The sequence below is a fragment of the Amblyomma maculatum genome, chromosome 4, assembly GCF_055883805.1.
Source record: "Amblyomma maculatum isolate TAMU_Amacu chromosome 4, ASM5588380v1, whole genome shotgun sequence".
NCBI lineage: Eukaryota > Metazoa > Arthropoda > Arachnida > Ixodida > Ixodidae > Amblyomma > Amblyomma maculatum.
Window position 1 is genome coordinate 73,047,104 of NC_139347.1, and position 13,006 is coordinate 73,060,109.

At 44.9% G+C, this 13,006-nt stretch overlaps 1 protein-coding gene across 1 annotated transcript in view; it reads right to left on the minus strand.

Annotated features, from left to right (window-relative positions):
• LOC146191396 (uncharacterized) overlaps nt 1-13,006 on the minus strand; it is a 151,456-nt gene that overhangs the window by 5,665 nt on the left and 132,785 nt on the right. The window contains 2 exon segments of the mRNA XM_084600316.1: nt 3,925-4,191; nt 4,335-4,777. Coding sequence (XP_084456442.1) covers nt 3,925-4,191; nt 4,335-4,777 — 710 coding nt within the window.

The window sequence follows — 13,006 nt, forward strand, 5'->3', positions numbered from 1 at the left end:
GCATTATTTTAGGGGGGATACAACTACATACATAACAGATGCAAAGAAGGTATCGGGAAACTTGTTAACTAAATGAATTCGCAAGTAGTATGCGTGATAACATACATCAACACAGCGCTGGTAAACGCGAGAGGTCTGGAAGAAATATATCACAACATCATTTCAACAGCACTTTGGAAGTCAGGTGCACAAACTACGTCATTCGGAAGCTTATTCCAGTCCAGAATTGTGTTAGAGAAAAACGAATACTTAAATACATTAATGCGGCATTGATAACTCTTAATCTTTTTTTGTGTTGTCTTGTCTCTCCGAAATTTATTATGGCCGCTTTAGATAAGTGTTTTTATTATATCGGTACAATCATTGTAAATGCTGTACAAGAATTTCAGGCTGTGTTCAAAAAAACACGGCCTTCTGTCATCGGTGATTATAGATTATACTTTTGGCTGGAGGTTTTATTTGTATAAAAAAGTATTATACAAATATAACCTCCAGCCAAAAGTATAATCCCCGATGACAGTAGGCTGTGTTCATTTGGACACAGCCTGAAGTTCTTGTACAGTTGAAGTTCTTGTACAGCATTTACAATGATTGTACCCCATCTTTTGAAGATTTCTTCTTTTTGGCCGAGCGCGTCTCGTCAGGCCGAGCTCACCAAGGGCTCCTACATTTGCCAGTCAGGCCTAGCGCCGCCGGCTGCTCATCGCCCAAAATCCTTGATTGCTTTATCTTTCAACATGGCAGTTGGTGTAGAAGGATAAAACAAAATCCAGCAAAAGAGTTGCATAACGAACCTCGTTGGACCCATGCGGTGCGGGCCCCGAACAAGCTCTACCCAAACCTGAAGCAAGCCTCAGACAGCGGCGAGTCCGCGTTAGCTGGAGCCTTGACAAGTTCGGACAACCTTGCTTCCGCGCCAAAAAGCAAGTGTTCACCCCTTAAGCTGAAGAGGCATGCTCCTCTTCCCCGGTTGCCGACATCGGACTACAAGGTTGTTTTCCGACCGGGCGGAGGCTTGGATCTTCGTCTCCTGCCTCTGCTCTGTGCCGGAGCAGTAGTCGACTACCACGAAGCCAGAATCAACGACAAGTTGCTCATCAACCCGCACAACAACTCTTTCACGGTGGGCACACCTTCTGAAACTCGTATGAAGCAGTTTGTCCGCATGCAAGGACTTCGCCTCAACGACCAGGTGTACCCACTGAAAGCCTATGTCGCGGCCCCCGACAACGTCGTAAGAGGCATTCTTTACAACGCCGTCTACAATCAGATGCAAGACGAAATCTTCCAAGGGCCCTTAATCAGAGCAAGTCCTTCACCATCGCCTACGCCCGGCAGCTCGGCAGGACCAAGTCAATTTTAGTCACGTTCATCGACAACGCGGAGGTACCGCATCAACTGAACTTCTACGGCACTATTTATTCTTGACACCCCTTCAAGGAAAAAGTTGAAGCTTGCTTCAATTGTCGGAAGCCCGGACACCGTGCCGACGTTTGTCCGAAGAAGAAGACTGACCTGTGTTCCCGCCGCGGCGTTGCCCATCCACCCAAACAAAAGCCGGACTGCGCGCCCAAGTGCATCTTATGCGGTGAAGCCCACTTCATGGGGACCAAACGCTCAAAAATGCGCTTCGAACGCTTCGGCAAGTCATCCCAAACATCCACGTCGGCGATAACGCTTTCGGCCGCTCCACCTCCTGAGACAACTCTTAAGTCGTCTAGACCATCAGGATGACGGTTTCGATCGTCTTCGAAGACCCGCAGCCGCTCCAAGACAGGATCCCGCCATGGCTATGGGACCATAGCATGGCCAAAGCAGAAGCCGCTCGAGATCTTTCCCCCCACTCCCGGGTCAAACACTCCAGGAATCGTCGAAACAGGTGAGCTGAAAGCCGCATGTCTTCCCCGCTTGTGCGAGAGAAAGCGGAACTAAGAGCTCGGTTAAGTGTAAGAACACAGAGTCAAGAAATTGCTGAGCTTAAGCGTTGTTGTTGTTGCTGCAGTAGGAAGAAGGAAAAGAAAATTTATTTTTCTTTATAATATAAAAATATTGACTTTTATTGCCAAAAATGTACAATATATAATATATACACCACGCCAACAATCATCGGACGAGAACCGGCGTATTCAGCATGGTATGGCCGATGCCAAAAATCATAACTCTTATATACATCGGATCACTAAAATTTCCTTTTGCTGTATATGCATATGGAAGATATGATCATTACGATAATTGCCTATTGTTGTTTCATTAATATTTACAAAGAACAATGTTTTTCAATAAAGAATATATTTGAAACAGATGCAACAATAACAATATTTCTGTACAGTTTTGTTTTGCATGGTTCATTGCGCAGCACAATATATGAAGAATAAGTGTGCAGAGTTTCATTAAGATATCTATTCGGAGAAAAACGCTAAATTTGTTCACGCAAGCCGAAATAGCAGAAAACGGAGCTTCGAGAAAATGAGTTCATATAGCATTCTCCAGGAGAGTTAAAATTGGCTACATTTAATTCCTTAGTCTTCCCTCTACTTCTTTTTGCCTGTGCACCTGCTCACTTTTTTTTTCTCGCGTTTCTTGCGGCAATGATCGCCTTCCAATCAAGTTTTCAAACAAGCTTTTGCCTTTTCCATGTAGTTAAAGCACGTAAATAACTAAGGGCCTTAGCACGGCCCTTACCTAAGCACGGCCCTTAAGCACGGGAGGCTCCGAAAAAGTGCACTCTAAACAAGAATAAGCCTATACGGTAGTAAAAAAGAAGTAGCCTGTACTCTAGCGCACTTCCTTGTAGGGAAAGGGTATTCTCTTCAAACTCCTAGGTAGATTATCACAACTGTATGGAATGCATTACGATAGCAAGATGTTTGATCGAACTAGAGGACATGAAGACCTCATTTAAATTCTTAACTTTAATTCTTTTAAGTTAAAATTTGCTTACGTATTTCTAGTGGTGAAAGTCTGCCCCACGGCTCGGCAGCATGCCCTGACTTTATATCAAGCGTGCTAGAGGGTACGCTACAGTATTGTTGTTTGCAGGTTGAATTCGCACGAGGACGCTGCAGTGTACACCCCCTAAATTGTCTGAACGCCACGCATCCCTCTTATGAATGCTTCTGCTCTTCAATGCAAACTAATATAGGCATTCATGCATGGATACAAAGATGATTTTTGAAATTGAAAATTACGGAGCAAAAAATGCAATAGCAATAAAGGAGGGAAATATTTTTACACGTCATATCTACCAAAGACCGAAATGCTTAGAGGTTTGCAAACTTAGCTACCTTCAGAATGGCTTTACTAAAAAGTATAATTTTTACCCATCATGTAAAATGATTACACGAATTGATGGAATAAAATTTAACAACAAAATCAGTCCGCAGGTTCAACTTGCAACCTACGTGGTCAAAATGTCATGCGTCCCTCTTGTTAGCATTTTTGTAGTTGAATGCAAACAAAAATAGATATTGAACGTTTAAAGACAATGATTTCAAACTGAAATATTAAGTAGGAAGAAAATGCAAGACCGTGAAAACATCGAGAAATATTTTATTATGTACCAAAAAGTGTTTCGCTTTTGTAAAATGCACATCGAATTACGAATTTGTATCTCTGGAGCGAGTTTAGTCACAAGCATAATACTTTCTGCTACATTAAGGACAATAGCGAGATTTGGGAATACTACACTTTACTAATAATGATAATCAAACTATATATAAATTTATCACATGTTACATATCGACTAAATATCTTAAGAATAAAATATATGCAAGAAATGAGATAAGATGATGGTAAAAAATATAACTAGGAGTGAAAATTGAAGAACGAGGGCTCGTGCCAACAGGACGCACTAACAAGGACAACCTTTTTCTCCAATCATATAACACCAGAGCCAGTGGGAGCTGAAGATGCGGGCAGCTGTACCCAGCGGTAGAAGTAGAGGCGATAGTCTTTGCTGGCCAGCACCACGGAGCCATCATTCGAGAGGGCTGCACCCAAGAACTGTGCGTGATTCACCGTAGATTCAAGTGCATTCACCAGCTGTCCATCCTGGGTGAACACGGTCAGGTTGAAGTTGTTGCGACTATCCGCCACCAGGATCTCCCCTTGGTTCATGTAGACCCCGATTGGGTGGTTTGTCAGCTCCTCGCAACACCGTCGTGGATCAACACCTTGACTCAATGCGCCCGGCTGTCGGAGATGAAGATGTGTGTTCATCATTCACCACCAGGCCGTTGAGGAATTCGAGTTGCCTGTAGCAGCCAAACTTCTGAAGTGCGTTGCCACTCTGGTTGAAGATGATGGCCCGCATCAACCTTACACTCGACGCCCACCATGCGGCCCTTGGGGTCCACGACCACGCCGCGAGGTTGTTGCAGGATCAAATCAAATAACAGGCGTTTGAAGTGCTGGTACTGATAGTAAATGCCGATGTTTTGCGTCGGTGAAAGCTCCGTTTCTGCACTTTCACCAGGCTGACGCATCACAGCCATCCGGTTGGGGTTCGACTCTAAAGGGGACGTCGGAGGTGGCGGTGAAAGGTGGCCATTCTGATGCACTGTGGAGCTAAGATCAACGAGACCGAGAACACCACCACTGGGTCGAGATGAGATTGGTTGTTGGCCTGGATCGGCTTCAAAATATCCTCCTTGCTTGATGTAGCCGAAAGTCTTCAGCACCCTTTCCTGGATTGCTTGATAGTTGGACACATACTCCAGGTCCATGTCATAGAGTTCGGACTCAAGCAGGAATGAGAGGAATCCCTGGAACTTGTTCTCTAGCAGTGGATTGAAGACCAAGTGCATAGATCTCGTTGAAAAGCGAGTCACCCCTTCAAAGGCAAAGATATGGTCGATCCTTTCGATCATATCTTTAACCTGTAAATTGAAAAATGAGGTCAGTACATCAACAGTGGGCATGCACTAAGACTCAGCCTCCACCTTAGAAGCAGAGCGTTCATGAGGACATGAACACATGAAAGAATAGAGTTTCATAAATGTACCGTTTTCAGATAATTTTTCATGTACTGAAACTTTAAACATGCTCATGTTCACACACGCCATTCGAAGAATCAAATTTTAGGGTTATTAAATATCAACAGCTAATATTTCCAAATCCAAAGATTATTTTCTGGACTCTTGCAATGCAGTCTGGCGCTTGGAGTCCGCTAAACTCTAAAATACAATAAACTACATTTTGATGCATCAAACAGCATAAAATGTAGAGAACAATATTTTTTTTATGTGACGTTTATCAAATGGCTTTAAATTAAATAACATTATGCATTAAAGGCGTGCGGCAATTCGAAATTTTGAATACGGCTCTAATGTTTGCTGCTATTCCGTTCATGAGCATGGTAGAAGACTAGACTTTCCAGTGGATATACTTATCACGAATTACAAGAACGTATTATGCAAAACTATGGATTATTATTACCATATTTACTCGATTCTAAGCATGCTTTTAGCGCTGCAGCACTACTACCCGCATTCTCTAAAAAAACCGATGTCTGAAGCTAATTTTACCTTTGACCGTACCAGGTGCGGACAAGTGAGAGGAGGAGATGGAGGAGCGTGTTTGTGGTCTGGTGAGCAAAACAAGCTGCGTGGTGCAGGGAGGAGAGGAAAGACTGCAACGCGTACTGAGGAAGAAGAAAGGCAAAGGGGGGAGAGGGGGGGGGGGGGGAGGGAAATGCTCGTCATGAGCGAAACTGCTTCATAAGCGAAGCGAAAAAGCTGCGGCTCTGGGGCTGAGGGGAGCTCGCCCGGCTTTACCTTCCCTAGCTGCTAGGTGCTTTTGACCAATTTCTGCCATGGCTCTGCTTCTTGGGTTGGTATCGAGGATAACCAGGGGCCGTCCTGTTTCCCTGATGAAGAGTACCGTCATGGGCGATGACAGGACCAACAACGGGTAAGACGACAGAGGCAGTAAACATCAAATAAGGTTAATGTCATTGCTAAGAGACAGAAACATGTGGGCGCGTAGAGGCAGTATGTTCAGAAAAAAAGGACAGCAAGAAACCGATAAGCCGTGTAATAGAATAATTGTAGAGACCTTGTATTTCAAAATAATGTTCTTGTGGAGGACGTTAAATCCGCGTCAAACTGCTTCACTGCATGATCACGAAATTGTGTTTGCTAAACTATGTTACGAAGTGTGATTCGCATCCAACCCCTTCGCCAATAAAAGCTTTGATTTAAGAAGATCGCGTATGTGAAGAACACGGAATGTGTAGTCTGGAAGCATGGCCGCTTGACTATAACACAGTAAAATGACGTTTAATAATTGAGACACGGCAAAATATAATCCTGTCAGAGTCCTGCTGCTGCACGATATTTGGTGAATAACTCAGGATAACCGTCGATTTTTTTTTCACGATATCGACGCCGAAAGTGAGGAGAGTAGAGGGGGGGCTTAGGTTCGAAAGAGCGGGCGGCAATACCCTCGTCTCGTTTTTGGGCATTTTCAGCATTATAAAACACAAGTTTCCATCGAAAGAAGCCAAATTAAAAGGCATTCATAATACAGGTTGCCCTTAACGGGTTGTTGCACTTAATTTTATGCAACTTACATTGGCACTGCAATGAAAAAAAAAAGCTGGTTTCTTAGTTGACAACCACATAGTTGCTTTTATTGCCAATTATGCATTTTAATGAGTGAATTTGGCAGCGGCTACCGAAACTACTGTTCCTTGGAAGCTACGACATCACGTGCGTGCCTTCCTCCGTGACGAACCAGTTCGCCCGTTTGTTTCGAAGGGCACCTGCTGCAGCTTCGTCGGCATTAAACGCTATACTCTAACCCTTAAATTGCCGTACTAACTAAGGTAAAGGAGATCTCTTCTTCAGCCAATGACTAGATTGCGTTAAGCGTATTTCTGGTTTGGTTTGTAAGGTTTAGCGTCCTAAAGCGGCCAAGGCTTGAGAGACGCCGTATTGAAGGACTCCGGAAATTTAGACTATAGCGTGTTGCACAATTAGAGGCGCGATGTAGAATGCTTCTCCCAGCTAAACCGCGGAATCCTCGCAATTCAAATTTCGCACAGAAATGGTATTTTGTTGCTAGTATTTTTTAATACCAATTTGTTTGGGGTACTTGCCTGATTTGATCAAAAGAAGTGAGATGTTCTCATCTTATGCGGCGGCGACGACGCCAGACGAGCCGCTGGCCCAGCTATTGTACTGGTAGCGCCACCTCATGCTGCTTACAAGAACTCAAACCTTCTGCCAGAAACGTTCGCCCCCTCTTTTCCTGCTACAGAGTTGTAGCAGCATGAGGTGGCGCCACCAGTACCATCGCTGGGGCAGCGGCTCGTCTTGCGTCGTCGCCGCCGCATAAGATGAGAACATTTGACTTCTTTTGATCGAATCAGGCAAGTACCCCAAACAAATTTGGTATTAAAAAATACTAGCGACAAAATGCCCTTTCTGTGCAAAATTTTAACTGCGAGGATTCCATGGTTTAGCTGGGAGAGGCATTCTACATCGCGCCTCTAATTGTGCAACGCGCTGTACTTAGGGTTCTGTAACGTACACTGACATCGCACAGGCACGGACGCCAATCCGTGTTGCCTTCATCGAAACGCAGCCGCCTGCGGTCGGTATCGCACCCGTGAGCTCTAATGCTCTGTGCCGCGTTGTATGCCCGCAGCTTATGCAGATATGGTAGCAAAAGATTATATATGGACACTGTTGCTTACCAAACGCTGATTTTGGTGTCGGAAGTTTTAGACCCACAATACGCTGCTGTTCACATCCGCATCTGCCGTTCAACGCATGAGACTAAGGCAGCGGAGAATAATTCAGCCTAATGAAAAATTTGTTTTTCAGCATAAAACCCTTTTATTCAAATAACCGACTTTCTCCTTGAGGACTTACAGAAGCAGGATCTTCACCAGAAATAAACGAGACAAAAAATATTGCCCTCAAAGATTCTACTGTACGTGAGATGAGGCCAATAAACAATTATGAACCATCGTACATGATTAATGGAAAGATTGAAAACAAAAAACCTAATTACGAGTAAAAAACATTACGAGACACTATGGCGACTAAAGTGGTGAAAGAAGAAAGCCTCAGTTTCTGCTACGCATTTGTTGCGAGTGTGGCGGTGAATGATGCTTCGAGTAAAGAGGGTGACTACTGTTTCACATTCCTCCCTATCTTTACGGCATGGCACATGTGTACACGGAGAATTGTGGCAGATACTGCGCCTTTTCTATCTTGTAAATCAATTTCAAACGCCGCTCCCTGCTGTACTAACGCTTCTCAGACATTTGGCTTTGCTTGTGTTTGCTGTGTGGTGCGGCGTTCGAGAAAGCGGCAAAAGAAAGGGCGCACAGACGCATCGCGCGCCCCTTGTTGAATACAACCAGCATTTCATTGAACGCAATAAACTTTATTCGTCTACAGATAATTCAACTACAGGAAAAAAAAGCGCAGTATTTGTCACTCACGGAATTATGAAGAGTATTTCACGATGGACAAGTTAATAGAAGTGGAGTTCGTCCTTTTTTAACGCGGCAGCGTTAAGGAGCTCGTGTCGTAGAAAAGTCAGTGTCGTCGGCGGCGTTGGCCGTGAGCGATAAATCCCGGCATGCACTTCATAAATAAAAAGCAACTTCCAAGATGGGCTGGGTGGGAATCGAACCAGGGTCTCCGGAGTGTGAGACGGAGACGCCACCACTCAGCCGCGAGTTCGATGCTTGAAAGCGGTACAAAAGCGCTTCTAGTGAATGCGGTGTTGCCTTAGAAACGTGCCGTAGAACGTTATACTGCGGTGTATATCGATAATTATGAGCATGTTACTTACAGAAGTCGCAGTTACACGAGTAGCGAAGTACGTTTCCGCTACATTTCTTCTGCGCTTTGCGCACATGCAGAGCTATCTTGCGGCAAACACAGAAGAACCTCTCCTCGCAATGTGCGGCGCTGCCCCGACAGGTGGCGCGCCACTCGCCCCTGACGTTTCGCCGTGCACCCTCACTGGTTGTAAAATCAAGCGTCTTTCCTTCCTTTAGATCTTTCAAGAGCATACCGAGCGAATGAGTGGGCGGTGCGAACGAGGTGCAATAACGCTATCGCGTTCCACTCTTGAAGGCGAAGCTTAAGTGTCCTCCCAATTTTTGTTTTACGGAAGCTTTCTCATGCAATAAAAAAGAAAAAAATCCGGGGAGTGGCGCAGTAGTAAAGCGCTGGGCTGGAGATACAGGGGATGTTCGATTCCCCGGTAGGTGACAAGGTTTATCAATGTTTTAAGTATGAGAGACGCCGAAAATGCGTGACACTTTTGCGGACAACAATGAGCCATTAAAGGCTTTCGCTTTATTACCGAAGCGAGATGTCATGTTTGAAACGTAAGGAAACGTTGGTAACAGGATTTATCGTACTCAAATGTCAGGAGCGCTGAGTTCGAGTAATAGCGTATGTAGTGCGAGCTTACGTTAAGCTTAGATTGGAAATAGCATTTCACGGGTGTGCACATTGAGAGGTTATCCAATATGGTCTCATGGCCATTTTAAACTGGTGCCGCGTTTCGCAGCACCTGAAATTCGTCTCTGCTGCGTTTCGATGGAGGCGAAACAAAGTGGCGTCCGTGTGCTGCCGTGTGCTGTGCGATGTCAGCGCACGTTAAAGATCCCCAGGTGGTCGAAGTTACTCCGTAGCCCTCCACTACGGTTCCCCTTTCTCTCTGTCTCTTCACTCTCACTCCCACCTTCATCCCTTCCCTTACGGCATGGTTTGGGTGTCCACATAGCAAGCGTGACAGATACTGCGCCTTTCCCGTGCTGTGAACCAATTATTATTATTATTATTATTATTATTATTATTATTATTATTATTATTATTATTATTATTATTATTATTATTATTATTATTATTATTTTATTATTATTATTATTATTATTACCCGAGGTTTGGTAGTGCAGCAAGCACCTACTGAGATGGAGTACAGTTTAAACCTGCAATAATGAAAACCGCACGCACGAATTTCTCGATGGAATGAAATATTTCATCAGCCCCAGCCAGCACTTATTCGATGCATTCAATTTCTCAACTACGAAACAGTGTCAGATTGCAATCCCGCAACGACCAAGCTTTCCATACTAATAATGTACAAGACTTCTTCGTGCGTAAGCCATAAAAGGAAATTAAAAAGCGTTTTACATCACCTTCAACATTGTCGACGCTTCCACGCTGCCAACAAGCGCATTTACCGGTGCAGCCATCTTCGTTAAGAGCGATGATGATTGCGCTCCTGTTCTTTGAAGAAAAAAAAAAAGAAATATATTTTTGATGGGTTCTGAATTCTTGGCAAGTAGTTCAAGTGGGCACGACATATGGCCATTGCAGATGCATTTTTTAGCTGTAAGCTTGCTTGGGATTCCACGCCCTGAATAGATTCCTGCTTCCCAAAATTACGGGTTTTTTTTTTATTTTTCAAGAGGAGGTGGATATCATTGCCGAGCTGCGAAAGGAAAATGAAGATAGAATTTGCCGAAGAATCTTAAATTGCAATCAACTTGTTGTCGAGTACATTGAAGTGGAAAGGCAACACGTTGGCGGCTCTGAATAATGGATCACGTGCGCTGCACAAGACCGCGACGATCCTGGATTTTGAAAACGAGAACAAAGCAATGTATGCCTGCTTCTTAGAACAATTGAGCTAGCAAAGTTCTGTTGTGCAGAAGCTTAGTGCCGTAGAAACCCCTTGAATTTGCTGACCAACTACTGCAGTAAAAACTGCAAGGGAGTGCCAGTTGGCTGAGCCCTTCTGAGGCACAGCATAACATTTTTTCCAAAGTATGTACTCTCGGGTGAATCGAGAGTTGTCTACACTGAATCAGCAACTATATAGATGCGAAATTCTCACTATGAAAGCCAGGTACGGGCCCTACAACATTTACTAGGTCGACGAAACTGGCATGTTCTACAAGATGCTGCCTTTGAAAAGACTTGTTGCGATTTTGTTGTGTCCAACCGCTTCTAATATCTGCTGAAGAAAAAGCCACATTGGTTTAGGACAATAAATCATATTTGTCCCGTGCCAGGTTTGGGAGGTGGTTGGACGCCTGCAATGGCGACATGCAGAAAGCAGGAAAATTACGAGGGACTTTAGCCACTAAAGTAGTGAAAGGCGAAAGCCTGAGAAGTGTAACCTTGTCTAGCGTTCCTGCCATCTGCAATCCCGCACTTGAACGCGCGCCAAGGAACGCCACGCGATAGGAGCGATGGTGTACCATCCAAATGCACACTTGTCCGAGAAATTGTGACAGATACTGCGCCTTTCCTCCAGAAGTCTCATCTTGTCTAGCGCTCCTGCCATCTGTGATCCCAAACTTGAACGCGGGCAAAGGAATGCCACGCGACAGCCGCCGCAAAAGCGGGACACACTTTGTCCACGACAGTATGTCAATAAAGGCTCTCGCCTTAATTATAATTGGTTTACAAGAAAGGAAAGGCGCAGTATCTATCACACTTTTTCCGGCACGTGTGTTTGGACGGTACACCATCGCTCCTGTCGTGTTGCGTTTCTTGGAGCGCGTTCAAATGTGGCATTGCAGATGGCAGGGACGCATCCTGCCTCGGCCAATCAGAACGCCCCAAAAGCGGGACACAGTTTGTCCACGACAGCATGAACCATTAAAGGCTATCACTTTAGCTTTTGTGCCGACGCAGGCTAGCGCAATTGTTACTTCTTCAGCGATGACCGCATTTTTTGTTTTTGTCGATTCCGTGATTAGAGGGTCTCGGGTTCCATCCACCACAGCCGCGACTGCAGCTCCCGATTTCCCGCTGGCTGTGTCAGTGTACGCCATGGACTTCGTGTCAGAAAAAAATATGCGACGATTACGGTACTTTCTAATGCGAAAGTTGAACGCAGCTCGTCAGCTGTTCCAGCTTTTCGATGGATTGAGGCAAAGAATGCGAGCAAGACATGTGTACAATTACAGACAACTTATTGCGAGGGACAACGGCGACGGCGACGACGACGCGAAACCCAGGAACGGGTGCCAAGGAGCTTAATGCTGAAACGATGCCATTCAAGACATGTTTTGAAAAGCGGATTTTTTTTTTTTTTACCGTGATGAACTAGGTGTATATACGCAAGCTACATCAAAATATGATGCTTTTCTCTGCGAGTGTGTCAATTCTCGGTTAATGCCCATGTTACCCTGCAGTTTGGCGTGGGCGCTCGCAATATTCATGAATTATCTTTGCAGTGTGTAAGATGTGTGGTCACGTCTTCCACTTGAGCTCTGAAGCGTGTCTTTCATAATTGGTTCACAGAAATGGAAAGGCACGCAATCTGTCACACTTGTTTCTGTCGACACCTGAAATATCTTTACAATGTTTACCATGCAAGGAGGTTATATATAGAACTTCTATATAACCTCCTTGGTACCATGTGTGGTCACGTCTTCCACTCGAGCTGTGAAGCGTGTCTTTCATAATTGGTTCACAGTTGTGGAAAGGCGCAGTATTTGTTACACTCATTTCTGTGGACACCTGAATCGCGCCGTAAGAGAAGGAAGTTGGGAGTGAAAGTCCACTTGAGCTCTGAAGCGTGCCTCTATTAATTGGTTCACATCAATGGAAAGGCACAGTATCTGTCACACTTGTTTCTATAAATACCTGAATCGCGCCGTAAGGAAAGGAAGATGGGATTGAAAGTGCAGATGGTTACGAGGTACAACGCCGACGCCGCGAAACCCAGGAACGGGCGCCAAAGAGCTGCGCTCTAAAAGAAGCGCGTCGAAACAGCCGTGGTCCGCCACCGAAGCGGTGGCAGGTACAACGACGGCCTACAACAGGTGAAACCATTCCTAGTCCCATAGGACCAGGAGCAGCCACCACATCTAACGGAATGATTTATAGGTAGGGAAGGCCAGCATCTGTTACACTTTCTCCGTGGACATTTCAACCGTGCCCTAAATAATGGAGAAAGACGACAGTGAAACCAGAAAAGAAAAAAAGAAGTGCCGTAGTAGATGCTTGATAATTGT